General features: G+C 39.0%; 1 protein-coding gene across 3 annotated transcripts in view; it reads left to right on the forward strand.

Moving 5' to 3' along the window:
- Positions 1–20,684, forward strand: part of LOC127423785 (IQ motif and SEC7 domain-containing protein 2-like) — a 121,183-nt gene that overhangs the window by 57,137 nt on the left and 43,362 nt on the right. The window contains exon 1 of one of the 3 annotated variants that reach the window (XM_051668360.1): positions 5,153–5,575. The exons of the other annotated variants lie outside the window; for them this stretch is intronic. Coding sequence (XP_051524320.1) covers positions 5,511–5,575 — 65 coding nt within the window. The 5' untranslated portion in view covers positions 5,153–5,510. Of the gene's footprint in view, positions 1–5,152; positions 5,576–20,684 lie in introns of those variants that run through there. 3 annotated transcript variants of the gene reach the window in all.

Consider the following 20,684-nt stretch of genomic DNA (forward strand, 5'->3'; position numbering starts at 1 on the left):
TGATTGTTTAACCTGCTGTCACTTTCATTGCATTTCAATACCCTCCTTTCAAATCAGAATAAAAAAGGAATTAAAATATCTTATTTCGCCTTCACACTTAGATCAAATGCAAAGAAAAACCCATCATGTGGGTTTGGTTTTGGTATTTGTTTACTTTCACCCATAAAACAAGATTATCTTTAGTGTGTACTTGTGTGCAAGTGGTGTGTATGTACATTTGTACGTTTGTGTATTTGCACATGTGTGTATGTGTGGTAATATGATTGCGATACCCCTCAGAGGCACCCTGAGCCCTCCCATCTTGTGCCAAATCCTAAGACAGTGTGAACCCACGGTCGCCAAGGCAACGCCACTCTTGACTCTGGTTTGCTGCACCCCTCCTACATCCGTTTCACAGCAACCGTCACCAAGCAACTCTCTCCCCCCCCCCCACCTTCCTCCCTTCACTGAATCCGCCTCTTCCAGAGAGAGTGACAACATAGAGAAGGGATAAATAGGGAAACAATAGAAGAAATAATAAAAAGGAAAAAGAGATGGAGTAAGAGAAATGATGAGAAAGAGCTAGGTAAACAAGATTACAGTAATGGACAAATAGAGAGTAAAACAAGAAAAAGAGAGGAAACTGCTGAATGACGGATATATATAGTACACTGTGAAAAGTGATAACCTGCCATTGTTAGCTTACCATTGTGACAAATAAGTAAATTTCCACCAAATTCTCATTACTGTAATTTACAGAATCTGGATGTTTAACTTTGAGTATTTTTGAATTTCTCTTTATGGGGATTCTTATTACTGCATTCAAATAAATATATATAAGATTGACACATTTTAATTTCAGATGGAAATCTGATATAGGCTTAAATATTTTTTTAATGAGTAATACAGTATTTTTTAAATGCTGTTTTATTTCAATCAGCATAAATTAAAGGCAGCAGATTCTAACATGATGTACTTTACTATTTAAATACATAATTTTTATTTAGCATTAAAGTATTACATTTATTTTGTATTATAGTATTACAAATGAGATTATTTTACATTACGGTAATCACTCAAAAACTTTTTTAATATTTATGCTTTTCAATTCTATAACAAATTCATCAAATTGAATTGAGTAATCTTTAACAAAATAAATTAGTGAAACTTATTCATTTCATTTTGTTAAAGATTACTCAGTTTAGTTTAATGTAAATTTGTTATATTATTGAAATGTGTAAATCTTAAAAATAGACTAAAATAGTTTTTTGAGTGATGATAATAAGATTTCAACTAAAATTGAGATTTGAGAATGGGGGGTGAGTGAACAATCTTAATGGTCCTAAAAACAGCCTTTGAAAAAAGTATAATTCTTTTTATTTGTTCCAGGTTTCATGAGATCCACCCTTATGTATTTTTTTATCTCCCTCATTCTTTCTTTTTATGCTTTCTCTCTTTTTACTTACTCCAGTTATATGCGTGTTTACCATATTTCCATGACTTAAGGACTTCACATACCATTGAGTTCTCAGGTTCCATTTTAAGCTATAAACTGACAAAAAATACTTATACTGTTCATTATGCAGAAATCCTAAGTAATTGCATTTCTGCATTCCTCTCAGCTGGTTGAACTGGTTGCATTCTGATGCAGAGTTTTTCTGATCACTCAAATGACCTAGTTAGACTTTAATAATATTGCAGACAGCAGCACATTGTAGCGTTGTTCTTTGGGAATCATGAAAGGGGAAATTTGAGGAGACTGACGTTGACTCCACCCACCACGGGAGGCTGATGGAGCACAGTCATGAAGCATCACGTCTGTCCAATCACGTGAAGAACCACGTCACGTGTTGCAGTGTTTGTAGATGCCCTAGTGACATAAAATGGGCTGGATGCTGCATGGGTAGTGGCTTGTAACACATTGAGATGCAAGAGGCCTGCATCAGCAGGATGGTTGAAATTAGATTTGTATCATGCAATTGCTATCATTGTGAACTTGAGGAACAGCATGAGTCTATTTTATGGTGCATAGTTCATTCACAATGTCACAGTGATATTTCATACACCTTGGAGAGCACTTACTGTGATGGGACTTCAGTGTGAATGTCAGTGGAAATTCAACTGTATATGAGTTCATCTGAAGCTCTGTAGTTTTTGTAGCATGAACTGTGACTATACTGTTTGCCATCACAGGAGGGTGGAAGAGAAAATGAATTGTGCAATCATCCTGTATGTTCAATGAGCAACACATAGACAATTCTAGACCCTCTTGTGGATCATAGCCCTCCTAAAAATCTTTGATTGTGGTCTCTTAATTATGTGATCACATAAGTCTGGAATATATTCATACTTTTTTTATCAGCTAAGCAGTGCGTCCTTCATCAAATGCTGTAGGCCTACAGTACATACTTGGACTGTTCGCAATTTGAGATGCAGCTGTTGTATGTCAAACAGGTTTTGAACCAGTGACCTCTCACATTTAAAACAAGAAGCATTTCTCCGGGCTACATCTCATAGACAGATCAAAGGCTGAGCCTCCCTTAGGCTGGACTCCATGAATAGCCCCTGAAGCTAGACCTCACCATCACAGACCTGAAAAAATGAAGCTCCTATGGGTTTAGATTGATAATGCTGCCAATAACAAGCTACATGCTATATTTTATTTCAGAAACCTTCCGATTTACAATAAACAAGGCATCAAGACAACCAGCTCTGAGGTGAATTGCAACACCTTGGAGCAAAATGCAAAAGTTTTGAAAATTAGACAGAAAGACAAAGGTACAAGTCTGTGTACTTACCATCTTTCATGAGGGCACGGACTACAATCCCACGAAGTATTGCGAATGATGTAACTGAATTTAAAACTATAAAAATATTTAAAACTATTCATTTTATTTTGTTGATTATAAGTGTAGAAACAATATATATTACATTTATTGTGAAATATTCTGATATACACAAATATAGAAGTAGTTTGAGAGTGCAGGGAGACCGACTCGTTTGCGTCATAAAGAGTGCATCATGGGAGTGGGCAGTCGCTTCCGGGCTTATTTTGCAGGCTTTGTTGGCCGCGGTTCTCTAATTGGTGAAGCTTTCTCAGCTGGACCTTGGGTAATGTAGTTGTTCAACATCTGCTATTAAAGACGATTTTCACACAATGAAGTTGAAATAACGCAGACAGATGGCTTCAACGAAAGCATATAACATCGATGAACAACCTCGGAGCTCATGGTAGGTCTGTCTTTAAAAGTTTATAAGTTAGCATTGGAAATCAATTAGTCTAAGGAAGAAATTAATGGGATTTTTACTTCCGGAACCAGACTGTTGCGCTCTATTACAGCAGAGCTCATCAAATGCTGTTAAATAACAACAACATAAAGAGAAAATAAATTAGATAAAAATGAAATACAATAAAAAAATTTGCTAGGCAAAATTAGGCTTTCCTAAAGATTCAATAACTTTGCAGCTTCATACAAATCTAAGATCTAAAAAAACAACTCCACTGCATTTAAAATATTTTTAAAGGGAAATCATAAGTTTAGCTTTATGTATAAGAACTCTGCCAGAATTGTTATTCTTTATTCACCGTGATAATTCCAAACAATACACTGACTATTGTTTACATGGACACCAGAAAGTGGCTTATTGCAAGAAACCGGGTTATTGCGAGAAAACAGTGTTCCCGTTTACATGCACTGTAAACTGTAAGTGGCGTACTCTTTACTTCCGTATACATGCAGCTCAGTCAGTAAGCAGCTTTCTCCACAGCAACGTAATTTTCCCGCAACGCTTGGCATCTGAGGAAGACTTAACTATTTTATTCCCTGTTGATTCGCTTTACTTCCAAATATTCCAGAGTTGTTGTTTTCCTTAACTTTCTATCGCGACCTGCAGTATAATTGCGATACAATAGTGCAGTTTCCCTCTTAGGAAAAACTCAGGGATTCCCTCAATGTACTAGCGCATATACGCAGACATGAGGGACAGTCAATATTTTACATTTGCATTTACAAATGGGTATAGTTTATAGTGTGTGTGATTTCACTATTTTACTCCCAGGAATGTTGAGTTCTTTCCACTGTGTTGACATGTTGTTGGGCTCCATCCTATGATATTTGTAATCCAGGTCTGTTCCATGCATGCGCATTCTTCAAACACCCATCAGAACACTGCTTATGCGTTTACATGAGCACATTAAGCTGCGTTCTCCGAGAGAAATTTAGGTGTGTTATACCGCTTTCTCTTAATCCTGTAAACGGCTTAAGGAAATCAGCGTTCTTGTTTACATGTCGTTTCAGAATGCCGCTTTCTACTAAAACCCTGGAATAAACCGTTTTCTTAAGTGAATGTAAACTCTCTGACATATAGCAGGTACTTCAATAAACGTTTTAATTCACTCAAGAAAATTCTGACATTCCTGTCCCGGTCTGATGAAGAGGCATCCACTTGCCCACCCTGAGATCGAATCTTAGTACTGGCCCTCTTCTTCACAATCCCCTTAGAGAAGTAAAACAGGAAGTGACACAGGAGATGAAGAGACCAAACAGAACACTGAGCAGCTTGTGCTCAGAAATGAGACAGATGACAAACATGGGGAGGAGGCATCAAAATGGTGGCTTATATGGAATATTATGAATTATATAAAGCTGTCCCGAGGTCAGCGAGAGAGAAAGAGGCAGACAGAGAAAGAAATATCAAAAATCTATGTTTTGGCATCCGTATGAAAAACGAAGGCTGAGTTGTCCTCTTGGTCATTGTCATAATAAGTCTGCTCAAGAGAGAAAAATGAGTCTGCTCAAGAGAGAAAAAAAGAGACTGTCATTTGGTGTCACAACAGAGTAGGTTGGAAAGTCTCATCAAGAACCATTTTACAATAATTCCACTGGCAAATAGCGAAAGCAAAACACGTTAATTACTGTCATAAGTGCGAGAAGATGAGATAACAAGGAAGAGGCAATCAGAGGGAGATCTTGTTTACCCACTTGGGAAAGTGGCTAAATCACTACAGATCTGTGGCGACTTCTGCTCGCGCGCTGACCACCAGCTTGACACCATATGGTTCCTCTGGACCGCGCGACAAATCAAGATGTGACTCACACAGATTAAGTCACATGACACGCTGATTGATCTTAATGGCACCGAACAGAGCCTGTCACATGAGACGAGGCAATGATGATGCCTGAGGTGCAGATCATGCGCTGCGAACAGGCAGCGGTTTGCCAAGCTTTCGTGGCAGACACGTTTTCGCGCGCTGACTGCTGTGTCACGCTGGCTGCACGAGCCTGAAGAGATTCAAAGGATTGAGAGAGCGCGCGATGGAAAAAGGGAGGAGGGAAGAGATTTTAGAGGTGGATGAGAGAATGAGAGAATGAAGGTGGATGAGAGAATGACAGGACATGATATCGCATATCATGCCATTTAAAACGAATACAACTACTCGCGCGCGCCATGAGGAAACGCTGTAAACGCTCCTGCCAAATTAGAGATGAAATGAAATAGCGCTTGCGCATCCGGACGTGTTTCTCGCAACAATGTGGTGCATCAACTGCGCGTCGGATAAGACTCCAGCGATTCTTCATAACAAGCTTGTGTACTGGTAAGACACGTTGACCTGACTCTTTTTGACACGACTGGTTGAAATTGATATCATTTTTATTGACCATTGATAACTGACATATCTGCCATATTTATGCAAATTTGATTCAGTGAATTGCATCCTTTTTCATTCATTTAAATGACCCTCCTCAAGCGTTGAGTTGCAAAAACAACGTTAAAACCGAGGCTATCGCGTACAAAATAAGTGCGCGTGGGTCCTCTGTGCATTGTAAATGGCAGCGCAACACTAGCCGCAGAGAAAACGCTTGAGGCCAACGAGTCGGAATAAAATATAGTATTCTCAATCAAAATATAATCAGCGACGTGGACATGCCTTTGACTAGACAGTTATTACTTAGATATTTACAATGTACATAGTTTATGAGCTCATATCTCCTTTAAATGGGTGTTCTTGGCAAAGACTTGTAGGTCATAAGTTCCCTCAACACAGGGAATGCCCTCATTTGAATCAAGTCTTACACTGACTCATGTTTGAATCATTCTTTAAGTGCTGAACTGTACATATAAATGTAAGTGTTTTATATGTTCCTTCACTATAAATATATGGAACATATAACTGCCTAATGACAGTTTTTAAGCATGGCACAAGTGGAGTTGGTATGTAAACTGGTTGAAGGACCATGTTGTGTTCTATGATGTTTCAAAGCCTAATGTTCTTACACTGGTAGCATGAAGGAGATGGGATCCAGATTTGAGACTAGTCATATATAAGACTATAAAACTCTTTAGTGCACCATGCAGGAACAGACCCCGGTGGGCTCTTTTTCGATTAGCAGGGGCCTCCTGAAGCTAGTCCTCTCATGTGAGGGGTTTACACAGTGCTGGAGAGATTTCAGCTGTTTTTACAGACTGCTGAGAGTTATGACACTGTCAAAGAGGCAGTGAGGGAGTGAGTATGTGAGAGAAAGAGAGAGAATGACTGTTCTTCCGCAAGTGTGCTGCCAAGTTGTATTTCAGGCCTTTTTTTTTTTTTTTTTACCTCACAATCTCTTTATGGTGGCAGGAGCTGGAGGGCTATCATCCATTGCATTAAGGAATTATTTATTAGGCAGTTCATCATTCCTGACACATAATAGTAAGTGAATGTAACTGTACTCAGATTCAGGAGAGTATTATGGGTGTACTTAGAGCTGCCATATGGTGGCCAACTGTTTTTCAGCCTCGCTTATTATCATTCAAAGAGCTGTCAGCTCAAGACTATGTTCTTTGGTTAAAAGTGTGTGTGTGTGTGTGTGTGTGTGTTTGCTGCACAGCTAATATTCTTTGATTTTAAGCATAATGATCACACATCCTTTGACATAAATATGATCTCTCTGTGTATCTGTTTATTAGATGGTTCCCTGGAAAACTTGATTGTATTTCAGGGATTCGATTTAAGCAATGGCCACATTTTTTTCTCTTATTTATCCTTTTCTACTCTGTTAAAAGACTTGTCAGGCAGCCTAAAAATGTGTGTATTGTAACAGAGATTAACTGGTTTTATTCAAGTAAAAAATATTTTTTTACATAGCTGAATTAGCCTTATTACTTTGTTACACCAACGAAAGTAATATTTAAATGTTAGATCAGATAGTGATCCTTAAGGTAACAGCTTTAACTCTTTGTAAGGAATGTATTTATTTATTTATTTTGCTCTGCAACTCTGTTTATGTTATATGAGCTGTTTCAGCCCTGTATAAGTCTGTTTCTTATCCATTTTTACACGTTTTCATGTCAATCTGGATCAATTCAGTACATTTGGAGATACAGAAAGAACTGTTCATATTTCAGTCATTACAACTCTCTGAAAGATATGGCATGTTAATGTGGGTATGACATATTGAAAGGATATTGGTCTTGGTGGACTAAATGCTATGCTGCTGCTTCTGCAGCACAGTGAAGGCCTGTTCACACCAAGTTGCTACTCATATTGGGTCTGACAAATCATTCGCCGACATTCCGAAGGGTTTTTTTAAGGAGAGTGGTCCGATTTATTTTTTATTTGTATTTTGTATTTTTTTGTTCGAACTGCAATGAAAACTGACTGGCCAATGAGATAAGAACTTTTTGTCATTTTTCCAGAGTCGTTGCAGCTGCACAATTCAGCGTGTTGGTGGCACTTATCAACTGGCAAACACCGACATTGGACTTCAGCTGATACACACCTCCGAAAATTATATGCTTTAAAATCAATAGTTGCAGTTTATGATGAACCCTTTGTACTGCAAACGTAAACCCGGTCTGTTTTTGAAAGCCTGCTGATGTCTTTTACAATGTACATTATTTCATATGTAGGCCTACATCACTGTGCCTGTTATATGCTCATGGCATTAAAAATAGCAGCGAGGTTCAGCAATTCGTTTGCACTAAGCTCGTAGTAAAATATCCCATAAAAAACACTCGTTACATGCAATGTTTTACTTTAGACAAACAAATTGCAGGACCACACTGTTATTTTTATTGCAAGGATAATATAAGTATTGCAATAATTTAAATAAAGACCGTGAGCCAGTGTTTTCTTTTATATGTTATCCATACATTATAAAAAGAGAATATGGTTCGGGAGTCTGTTCTCATAGCAAAATACATGAGCAAATAAATGTGCAACAGCGCTCTTTACTCATCTCACTCGCATACAAAACAGATTAAATTCACCTCAAAATGCATCAACACCATGGAAAGAACATAATGAAATGGTTATGCCAAATTAGGTTAATAAAAACTTTAACAGTGTTCAGTATATTAATCTCTAACAGCTGAAAGATATGGCATGTTAATTTGGGTGTGACATATTGAAAGGATATTGGTCTTGGTGGACTAGATCTGCTTTACTGCTGCTTCTGCAGCACAGGCCTGTTCACACCAAGTCCGTTTTTTCGGTGCGTTTGTTCATTCCGAGGAACTTTTTAACGGGAACAAGGGATTCCCATGGCGCTATTCACACAGTTACTCGCAAACTGAGCAAATTTAAATGTTAGGCAAAGAGGGAGTTGATTGGCTAACCGATTCAAGGACCTACCAGCTTACACCATGTGAGCCTATTGACTTAGTTTGAGTGGATCAACTGCATGCCTTGCTTGTTTTAATTATTGGGGGGGGGGGAGATCTACACCCCTGTACATAAGTAAATCAAGACTGGTTGCCTAAAACAGTCAACTTTATATTGGCCCTCTTAGAAGCATAAAAAACAAAACTGTTCTTCAAATTTTGATTAAATTGTACACAGAAGTGAGCAAGTGAGCACGGACAGAATCATATTAATAAAAATTATCATATTTATATCAAGATGTGCATTACATTCTGAACAAAATTTCCATGCACATGAACAACGGTATTTAGTGGCATTAACGTTACCATAACAAAAAAAAGCTTGTTAGTCCTGTCAGCAAAAGAGAGTCAACTGACTTGAAAAGCATGCCAATTCAGCATGCCACCTACAGTATTTGCTATATTTGCTTATCTAAAAAATATGCCATGAAAGCTTTCTTCTCATTTTGCTAATTTTACCTAACAATAGGTGAGAATTGATAGCAGTGTGCCAGACAAACACATTAGCATCATGACTATCCCTCCTTAAATAGCAAGACATAAACATAAATTTAAAATACGAAAACACGTTCACGTCGAACCATGATTTATATTTCAGTTATTATTATCATCATTATAATTATTATTTTTTTTATGTCTTCATTTGTGTAAGTAATTTCCTGCCTGCATTAGATGGATACTTGCCTGACAGTAAATGGAACTAAAAAATCTTTGGGGTATATTCTCATTTACCGGCCTCCGGGACCAAATGGTGGTTGTTGTTTTTTTTGTTTTTTTACTATAATTAACTTTGACAAAGTTTTAGTGGCTGGCTATTTTTATATAGGTACATGCTGATAATGTCTCGGATACTTTTACCAAAGAATTTTTAAATATTACTGATTCTTTTCATTTAATTCAACATGTCTCTGGTCCCACGCATCTAAAAGGCTATACTCTTGATTTGGTGTTTAATATGGGTTTAGATCTGCAGGCCTTAGCAGTCGAAGATATCATTGTGTCTGATCATAAATGAATTATCTTTGACATTGTCTCTAATAATAGTGATAGTTATCAACGTAGTATAACCACTTATTCATGTTTTATCACTAATTAATCCACATGTACATTTTCTGTAGCTTTTGAGGATGTAAGTACTCAATTTAGGGATTGTGTCTGTATAAATGAGATGGTGAACCAGTTTGACGAACTGTGTTCATCAGTCCTGAAGGACATTGCTCCCTTGAAGAGGAGATCTGCCTCAACTACAAATTATCCGTGGATGTACCATCAAATTTGTGAATTAAAACATGAATGTAGAAAGGCAGAGCAGAGATGGAAAATTTTCATATTATTATAGTTGAAGGATCAGGTTTGATCACTGTGAATTACCATAATCGTAGGTTTTTATTTTCCACTATTGATCGTTTATTGAACCCTGCTCCTGCTGCTGTTACAGTAGATTCAATTGAGGATTGTGAAAGGTTTTTTTTTTAATCATTTTTCATAAACAAGATGGATGGTATCAGATCAGGTATTTCACATTCCACATTAACTGGGTTTGCTAACTCTTATTATTATGATGATTATCTTGATTCTTATTCTTTTGCTTGTGCAGTATTGTCTGCATTTCAGCCAATCGAGGAGCAGTCTTTAAAAGATGTTGTTTCTCGCGTGAAATGTTCATTCAGCCCGCATGGCGTATTACTTACCACTTTTCTTAAAAAGGTTATAGACTCAGTTGGGGTCATTGTATATTTGGAAGACCCATTTGCGACCAAGCTTTAACTTCCTGGCTGATGTCTTGAGATGTTGCTTTAATTTATCCACATAATTTTCTTTCCTCATGATGCCATATATTTTGTGAAGTGCAACAGTCCTTCCTGCAGCAAAGCACCCCCACAACATGATGCTGCCACCCCCATGATTCACGGCTGAGATGTGTTCTTTGGCTTGCAAGTCTCACCCTTTTTCCTCCAAACATAACAATGATCATTATGGCCAAACAGTTTAATTTTTGTTTTATTAGACCAGAGGCCATTTCTCCAAAAAGTAAGATCTTTGTCCCCATGTGCACTTGGCATTTTTGGAGCAGTGACTTCTTCTTTGCTGAGCAGTCTTTCAGGTTATGTCGACATAGGACTCGTTTTACTGTGGATATAGATAATTGTCTACCTGTTTCCTTCAGCATCTTCTCAAGGTCCTTTGCTGTTGTTCTGGGATTGATTTGCACTTTTTGCACCAAACTACGTTAATCTCTAGGAGAAAAAATGTGTCTCCTTCCTGAGCGGTATGATGGCTGCATGGTCCCATGGTGTTTATACTTGCATACTTGTGTTTGTACAGATGAACGTGGTATCTTCAGGCATTTGGAAATTGCTCCCAAGGATGAACCAGACTTGTGTAGGTCCACAATTTTCTTTTCTGAGGTCTTGGATTTCTTTTGATTTTCCCATGATGTCAAGCAAAGAGGCACTGATTTTAAGGTAGGCCTTAAAATAAATCCACAGGAACACCTCTAGTTCAGTACACCTCCTGTCAGAAGCTAATTGGCTAATTGTCTAAAGGCTTGACATCATTTTCTGGAATTTTTCAAGCTGCTTAAAGGCACAGTTAACTTAGTGTATGTAAACTTCTGACCCACTGGAATTGTGATATAGTCAATTAAATGTGAAACTATCTGTCTGTAAACAGTTGTTGGAAAAATTACTTGCCAAAACTATAGTTTGCTAATATTAAATCTGTGGAATGGTTAAAAAATGAGTTTTAATGACTTCAACCTAAGTGTATGTAAACTTCTGACTTCAACTGTAGTACTGAAACTGCATTACTCAAAGTAACTAAAAATATTGTAATGAGGGTTGATGCAGGAGAGTGCACCCTTTTATTATTATTGTATCTTAGCGCCACTTTTGATACAATCGATCACAGCATTCTTTTAAATCGCCTCAGGAAAGGGTTGCGATTTCAGGGACTGCCCTAAAGTGGATCGAATCATATTTGTCAGGAAGACAAATTTCTGTTAAAATTGTAGAATGTACATCTTCATCTAACACACAAAAATTTGGGTTACTGCAGGGATCTATTCTTGGCCCTGTTCTGTTTTCTTTGTATATGCTTCCCTTGGGCTAATTGATTCAACATTTTAAATGTATTTCTTATCACTTTTATGCAGATGCACACAGCTTTATCTTTCTTTTAAACAAAATGATATCACTAAGCTTGACACTCTGTTAGATTATATTGTAGCTATTAGGCACTGGATGGCACAAACTTCCTGCAGCTGAATTCAGACAAAACTGAAATTGTTGTTATTGGACCAGATCATATTGCAAATATGATAAAGCCACAGCTTGGTTCACTGAAGGGTAATATGAGAAAAGTATCCAGGAATTTAGGTGTTGTTTTCGATTGCAGTATGTCACTAGATCTGCATGTTAAAGTAGTTCAAACCTGTTTATAATCAGTTAAGAAATATTTCAAAACTTAGACCGTGTTTGAACACTCAGGATCTGGAAAGGATTATACATGTATTTATTTCATCACGCCTTGATTACTGCAATGAGCTATTCATCTGTCTCAGTCAATCTACAGTTTCCCAACTTCAAGTGGTTCAAAATGCAGCTGCAAGACTTTTAAACCGAACTCCCCATAGTGCCCATACCCAGTTTTGGCAGCACTTCACTGACTACCAATCAAATACAGAATAGATTTTAAAATATTACATATCACCTATAAAGAATTGCATGGGCAAGCACCTTCTTATATTACTGAATTATTGATTCCACATAGACCAACAAGGACTCTACGATCATTGAATCAAAACTTCTTGATCATCCCAAGGTCCAGATTAAGGGAAATGGAGCGTTTGCTGTCTTAGTGCCTAGACTTTGGAATGATCTTCCTTTGAGCTTAAGATCGGCCCAATCCGAGTCAGGTTTTAAAAACTCTTAAAAACAAATTTTTACAAGTTAGCTTTCATCTAGTTTATGTCGGGTGATGTGCGGTCTTTTGTCTTAAGTGGTTTATGCAATGTTTTATTTTATGGCTGTGTGTTATGTTGTAATATGTTGTTATCTTCTGTCTTGTTTATTTTTATACTGCTTTATTGTTTTTTACTGTGAAGCAGTATGTGACAACTGTCTAGAATAGCGCTATATAATACAATTTTTACTTTAAAATTGTATCTATATGCAAGTGTACTTCAAACGTTGACAAAATTAGTTTTCAGAAGATAGAAGCATCTGCAGTCTCTCTCTTCAGGCTAAAAACAAACATTTATATCCACAGAGATCCTGAGAAACTTTGTTCAATCAAAAACTTTCTAGAAAAAAAATGCACTCTCCACCTGTCTGTTCAGCGCACATGGGTATGTTCTCACCTGCTTTGATGATGCCTTCGCAGAGCACTTCAAAGGGAACACAATCCATGCTGTAGGGTCGTTCCAAACAGAAGTTCCAATAAGAATCACTTAAACAGTGATTTCTGAATGACCATTATCATCTTTCAGCCCTCTGAACTCTGGACTCAAGATGGCACTGGACTCAAGATGGCACCGAGTATGGCTGCTGCGTCGCGAGCTCCGAAACAATATTGTAGTTTTTTGTTTGTTTTGTTTACAGTTCTTATATGTTTTGTCTTGGATGTTGTCTGCCTTATTGTCTACAACAGACAAACACTTTTGGACATTGGTTCTGCAATTACACACCGTAAACCGGACTTCAGATTCCTCAGTGCCAACCCGCTGTTTACAAACACGCCAGCAGAGCCCTTTGTCTGGGCAGCCCTGCTGCGGAAACGCAGAAGGAAAAGAGGAAACACAGCCGACGTTCTCATCAGAGTAAGACGTCGCGCAAATCGACCCCCGCTACCCAGTATTCTACTGGTAAATGTTCAGTCGCTGGACAACAAGTTCTGTGAGCTGAGAGCGCGGATCTCTTTCCAACGAGAAATGAGGGACTGCTGCATTATCTGCCTAACAGAAACTTGGATGTCTGCGGAGATTCCAGACTCCGCCATCAAACCCGCGGGGTTCTCCGTGCACTGAGTGGACAGAGCGCAAGACCTCTCAGGTAAAAGCAGAGGTGGTGGTGTATGTTTTATGATCAACAAATCCTGGTGTGATCAGAGGAACGTACATTCTATCAAGTCTTTCTGCTCTCCTGATCTGGAATTTCTCATGCTTCTGTGTTGACCATTCTGGTTACCGAGGGAGTTCACAGCGGTCATTATCACAGCTGTGTACATCCCGCCACAAGCCGACACAGACCGGGCACTCAAGGGACTGTATGGGATTATAAGCAAGCAGGAAACTGCGCACCTTGAGGCCACGTTCATTGTGACCGGGGACTTTAACAAAGCCAATCTCAAATCAATCGCACCAAAATACCACCAGCACACCAGTTTTAACACACGAGGGGACTGGGTTTTGGACCATTGCTACTCTCCCTTCCGGGATGGCTACAAATCCCTCCCCCACCCGCCATTTGGCAAATCGGACCACCCTTCCGTTCTGCTTCTGCCTGCTTACAAGCAGAAACTGAAACAGGAAGCACCCACCCTCAGAACAATCCAGTGCTGGTCGTACCAAACAGACTCTACGCTACAAGACTGTTTTGATCACGCGGACTGGGAGATGTTCCGGTCTGCCTCTGATGACAACATCAAGCTTTACGCTGATAGCATCACGTGTTTCATCAGAAAGTGCGTAGAGGATGTTGTTCTGTCCAAAACAATACGGATCTACCCAAACCAGAAACCTTGGATTAATAGCGATGTTCGCGTGGCACTTAATGCATGGACCTCCGCTTTTAATTCCGGGAATGCGGAGGAGCATAAACAAGCCAGTTATGCTCTCCGAAAAACTATCAGAGCAGCAAAACGCCAGTACAGGAACAAGACTGAAGGACAGTTTAACACCACCAACTCTAGAAGCATGTGGCAGGGAATTAATATCATCACGGACTTTAAATTGAATAAAAACTCTGCTGTGAACACCGTTGCCTCTCTCCCGGATGAGCTAAATAATTTTTATGCACATTTCGAGGTAAATAACACCGCCCTCGCAGAGAGAGCTCTTGCGGCCGAAGCTACAGAGGTTAGTTCACTCTCCATCTCTGTAGCAGATTTAACCCGATCCTTCCGACGGGTGAATATCCGTAAAGCACCAGGTCCAGACGGCATTCCGGGCCGCATCATCAGAGCGTGCGCTAATCAACTGGCTGGTGTTTTTACGGACATTTTCAACCTTTCCCTCTCTTTGTCTGTAGTCCCCACATGCTTTAAAACATCCACCATTGTGCTGTACCAAAGCAATCCAAATCACTTGCTTAAATGACTGGCATCCTGTTGCTCTGACCCCCCATCATCAGCAAATGCTTTGAGAGACTAATCAGAGATTACATCTGCTCTGTGCTGCCTCCATCACTGGACCCATTGCAGTTTGCTTACCGCAACAACCGCTCCACTGATGATGCCATTGCATCTACAATACACACTGCTCTCTCCCACCTGGAAAAAAGGAACACTTATGTGAGAATGTTGTTTGTAGACTACAGCTCAGCATTCAACACCATAGTGCCCTCCAAGCTTGATGAGAAGCTCTGGGCTCTGGGCTTAAACAGCTCACTGTGCAGCTGGATCCTGGACTTCCTGTCAAGCAGATGCCAGGTGGTTAGAATGGGCAGTAATATCTCCTCATCACTGACCCTCAACACTGCCCCACAGGGCTGTGTTCTCAGCCCACTCCTGTACTCCCTGTACACACATGACTGTGTGGCAACACACAGCTCCAATGCCATCATTAATTTTGCTGATGATACGACGGTGGTAGGTCTGATCACTGACAATGATGAAACAGCCTGCAGAGAGGAGGTGCACAATCTGACATGCTGGTATCAGGAGCACAACCTCTCCCTCAACATCAGTAAGACAAAGGAGTTTGTGGTGGACTTCAGGAGAAGAGAAAGAGAACACAGCCCCATCACCATCAATGGAGCACCAGTGGAGAGAGTCAGCAGCTTCAAGTTCCTGGGTGTCCACATCACTGAAGAACTCACATGGTCTGTCCAAACTGAGGCCATTGTGAAGAAGGCTCATCAGCGCCTCTTCTTCCTGAGACGGCTGAGGAAGTTTGGAATGAACCGCCACATCCTCAAACGGTTCTACACCTGCACTGTAGAGAGCATCCTGACTGGCTGCATCTCCACCTGGTACGGCAATAGCACCGCCCACAACCGTAAAGCCCTGCAAAGGGTGGCGCGAACTGCCAGACACATCATCGGAGGTGAGCTTCCCTCCCTCCAGGACATATATACCAGGTGGTGTGTGAAAAAAGCTCAGAGGTTCATCAGAGACTCCAGCCACCTGAGCCATGGGCTGCTCTCACTGCTACCATCAGGCAGGCGGTATCGCAGCATCAGGACCCACACCAGCCGACTTCATGACAGCTTCTTCCCCCAAGCAGTCAGACTTTTGAACTCTTGATCTCCCACGATCAATATACATCAGCACTGCACTTCATTAATCATATTATCTCACACTGGACTGTCATAATTATATCTCTCTTAACATACCGGCAACTGACTATCAACCGACAGCCTGAATGTCAATACAGTACAATACAACCTACTGTACATTTTATATATACTATATATACTATTTTTTTGTTGTATAATGTGTATTCTATATTGTGTGTATTGTATAATGTATATTGTATGTTATTATTTGTATATTGTGTTGTGTGTAATTATGTGCATATTAGATTTTAAATTGTGTTGTGTAAATCTGAAGTTTATTGTAAATTGGTATATGTCTCATCACTGTCACGACTGCTATGTTGCTCGGAACTGCACCCAAGAATTTCAAACACTTTTGCACTTGTGTATATGGTTGTGTGACATTAAAAGTGATGTGATTTAATTTGATTTGATTTGAAGCTCTCACAGTGGAAGGTAATTGTCTTCGAAGGGAATAGGGCATTGGGATGATCACTTCTGATTAGAATGCGCCAACACGGGAGCTGGATGCAAGAGAAGTTGCTAAAGTATATTCATATTGTTTAATGCAGGCATTTTACTGAGGATTCTTGGAATGTACAGAGTAATTAAGTGTTCTTACTCTGTATGTTAAGTGTACTATGATTCAAAACATTGACATATTGGGATCTTTTACTCGCTTGTTTCTCATTCATCTGATTTGGCTTTACACAACAGCTCCAAACTCGTAAGCAAAGACAGCAATACGCTGTGTTTGTTTGTCAGCTGGTTATGATGTAATGTGGTCAGTTAGATCATTGTTTGATTCTCGAGTCAGTGGAAAAGTGGTCTCTTTATTGAGATTGCTTCTCAGTTTCCTTGGCTGAATGGCATGAGAAACAGCAGCGGTATGTGTGTGTGTGTGGCTTTGCCTGGGCCTGTGATTTAAATTAAAGCCTATTGGCTATTTAAAAAAAAAAAAAAAAACGAGCCGTTCAACAAGTCCTGCCCCGACTTCGTTTCATTAGGAAATACGTCAACAGACCAAAGAAAACTGCTCTCGTCAATAGGGCTGAAACAACTAGTTGACTTTAACAACAACGTCGACAAGTTAAAATTGTCGACAAAAATTTTCTTTGTCGAATAGTCGTTTGATGTCATTTAACTTAACATGAGATAACATGAAATTCTAATGATGACGTGCGAGAGCATCACTGCAGCTTGTGCCTGACTGAGGAGAGGAAGAAAACACAGCTCACAGTCCAGATGCACTCTAAACTTTCACAGCTTCAGGTGATTTAGATAGCAAAGTATGAGGGAATTATACAACAAATCAAAATAAGCAAATACAGAAGCACTCTCGTTGTGGAATAAGCGGAGCTTAAGAGAACAGAAAGGTGAGAAAGGGTAGTCTTCACCATTATACACTGCAAAAAAATATGGTTTTGATTTGTTTTTGTTTTGGCTTGTTTTCCAATATAAATATCTAAAACTCCTTTAAAACAATGTACATTTTCTTTAGCAACTATACTGCAGAAGAAACAATTGTTATCTGAGAATATTGAATATAATATTAAAAATACAAATATTTTAAAATATCTAAAAATCCTTTAAAAAAATGCATTCACCTGAGAAGCAGCATATAAGATATTTAGACTTGCTTTTAGAGAATAGATCTTGAATATAAATATATTTTGTCTTTACTGCACTCGCAGAAGTAAAAATGCACTTATATTTGTCTGTTAAAGCAAGTCTAACTATCTTATATGTTGCTTCTCAAGTAAATATATTTTAGACAATTGTAAATGGAAAACAAGACAAAAACACTTAATAACAATAGGATTTTATGCAGTGAATTTTTTTTACTGAATGAAACTTTCCCTTTAATTCAGTGAAAGTCATTTAGAGGTATTTTTAAAAGATGATGTGACGAGGAGGAGGGCGGGGCCTGGTCGTGAGTGCGCACGGCCAGCCCCCAATTGGGCTAATCAGCTGAGGAGAGGGATAAGGCCGAGCCGGATGCGCCAGTTCTGGGGAGAGAGAGCCACACGCAGCTGCCGTGTGTGTATTTGTGTTTGTGACTTTTTAAGTTTTCATTAAATATTGTTTTGATACTTCGTCCGATTCCCACCTCCTGCTTGTCCATCCTTTCCCATGTGAACCCTGTTACATTGGTGCCGAAACCCGGGAAGGAGGAGGGATGTGCTGTCGTGGAGTTCTCGCCACTGCCGTCCGTCCAAAGGATCAGCTGCGGCCAGGGGATGGAGGAGTCACTGCCGGCCACCTGGATGCGGAGGAACGGCCACCGTCCGCCCGGGGAGGATCCTTAAATACTCCCGCCTCCCCATCGCTCTGGCCAGATGCCGCTTGGCTCCGCCCTGCTCACCACAGATGATTTTTTCCATTTTATTGTTAGCAAGCACATTTAATACAACCTTTTAAGCTGAATAGTTGGTTAAGAGCTAATAATTAATCATTGCAATAAGTGCTCGAATAGTCGAATAATTGTTCTAATAATCGTTAGATTAGCCTATTATCAAAATAATTGTTAGTTGCTGACCTACTTTTTTTTTTTTTATTCAGATAAAGCTCAAACAGATATTTTTTTCCCCAATTTAAGGGTTTACATCATTCATATTAAGCTATCAATCAGATTATTAATGGATTATTGGCCTGCGGCATGGTTACTCTTAGAGGCCTGAAAATGGTTGGACTAAAAGGTGTCATTATTATTATATTTGAATATTCATCCTATTCAAAAAAATCTCTGGAGTTTTTTTGTACTAACACAGTTCAAAGTGGCGAGTTATTTTGCATTTTCTGCAGTCATGCTATTTTAGTCCTAAAACATTCCTGTTGCCAGTGTTTTCTCCCTTCTGTACTGCTGAAGCTGTGATTTGGTTTGGTGTAGATGACAGGCTGCTTGAGGTTGTGCAAAAAACCAAGACCGTAGAACAATAACAGCGCTCTGTGTCGTGACAGGCAGCAGTCTTTCTCTCCAACAATATGTTCTCAAGCTGAGCCTGTTAATAAACATAGAGCTCATTCCTAGGGCTGCTTCAGCAGTTCTGGGCTCTAGCTTTAAACAGGATGTGCTCTGAGACTGCCAAACGCTGCATATTGAGGGAGTGGAGAAATTACGTATGCTCTCTTTGGCTTGTAATGCTCACTGCATAAAGATTTGTAGTTTGCTGAGTATACAAAATGAACACTTCCAGAGCTTTATAATTACCTCCAGAAATAGCAGCATTGTGCCATATGGACATCTAAGCAATTAAACAAATGTAGCGATAGATACACATGTTGTTCTAAAATTAGAATGAATTCACCAGCAAGACGGAGGTTAAAAGTTTCTGTTAGCGATTTCAATGTTCTGTATCATTTGTCTGTAACCACATATATGGATGTGGGCTAATCAAATTATAAGTGGAAAACCATGTTGGCATTCTGAGTGAGTTTGATTCATATATTGATAGATTGTTCGTTTTGTTCATGAAATGTTGCATTGAGCACTGCTGCAGGTTACATAAAATGCTCTCCATTTCAGAATGTTCATTTTAAGAGGAAAGAGAACTGATTCCTTGTCAAATTACAATGAGATCTTAGTTCTACCGGCAGTATCCTCTGTAATCAGCATTTCAAACACTACTATCGCCAGAAGTGCAGTCCACCAATAACCTTAGAGCGGCATCCGTAAGAACTAGGGCTGCCCCTAATAGTCAACCAAATGTTAGTCGATGAGAAGAGTCTTGGTCGACCAAGTTTTGATTGGTTGGTTGTTCGCAGGAAAAGAAAAAACTCCACAGGAAACCAATGAACATTACCGCTGGTTGGACGCTAGGTGGTACTATGGGGTAATTTTCGTTAAGCAGGGTTAGGGCTAAGCCTACACAATAAAGCAAGACACCTTGATTTCAAACTTTGAACTAAATTTTTTGTTTATTTTAACTAAAAATTCAAATGAAACTGGAAAAAAAAATTAAGTGCTATTAAGATGTGTGTTGTTCAACTTTTTGAATGATGGCTTTACAACAGTTGTAAAGGGCAACATCTCTCTGGCAAAGAAGCTACTTCATCTGTGCATTCTCTACCGATCTTGTATTTCGTTGTCTGGGAAAATACATTTTGCGTGAATACGTTAGTTTTGTTCCCTCCTTCACGATATATATATATATATATATATATATAGATATATATATCTCGCAATATCCAGTTACATCAGCAACCCCCGGGCTGAGGGGTCGGTGAATATTCTTCTTGCTTTAGTGATTTTGCATTGAAAATCTAATTAATTTATTTGAATCAATAAAATCAAATACATTTCTAAATTCAAATTGCATTCCAAACGAAATGAATAAGCAATTAAAATAATGAAGTGATAAAAAAAAATGATATGTATATGTGTGTGTGTGTGTGTGTGTGTGTACACACACACACACACACACTCAGTGTATATAAGTAACCACCTTTCCATTTACTGTCAGGCAAGTATCCGTCTAAACGTACAGGCGGAAAATTGCTTACACAAATGAAGACATAAAAACAATTATAAATGTAAAAATAATAATTGTAATGAGGATAATAATCCCTGAAATATATTATTATAGA

This window comes from Myxocyprinus asiaticus, chromosome 33 (assembly GCF_019703515.2).
Source record: "Myxocyprinus asiaticus isolate MX2 ecotype Aquarium Trade chromosome 33, UBuf_Myxa_2, whole genome shotgun sequence".
Classification (NCBI taxonomy): domain Eukaryota; kingdom Metazoa; phylum Chordata; class Actinopteri; order Cypriniformes; family Catostomidae; genus Myxocyprinus; species Myxocyprinus asiaticus.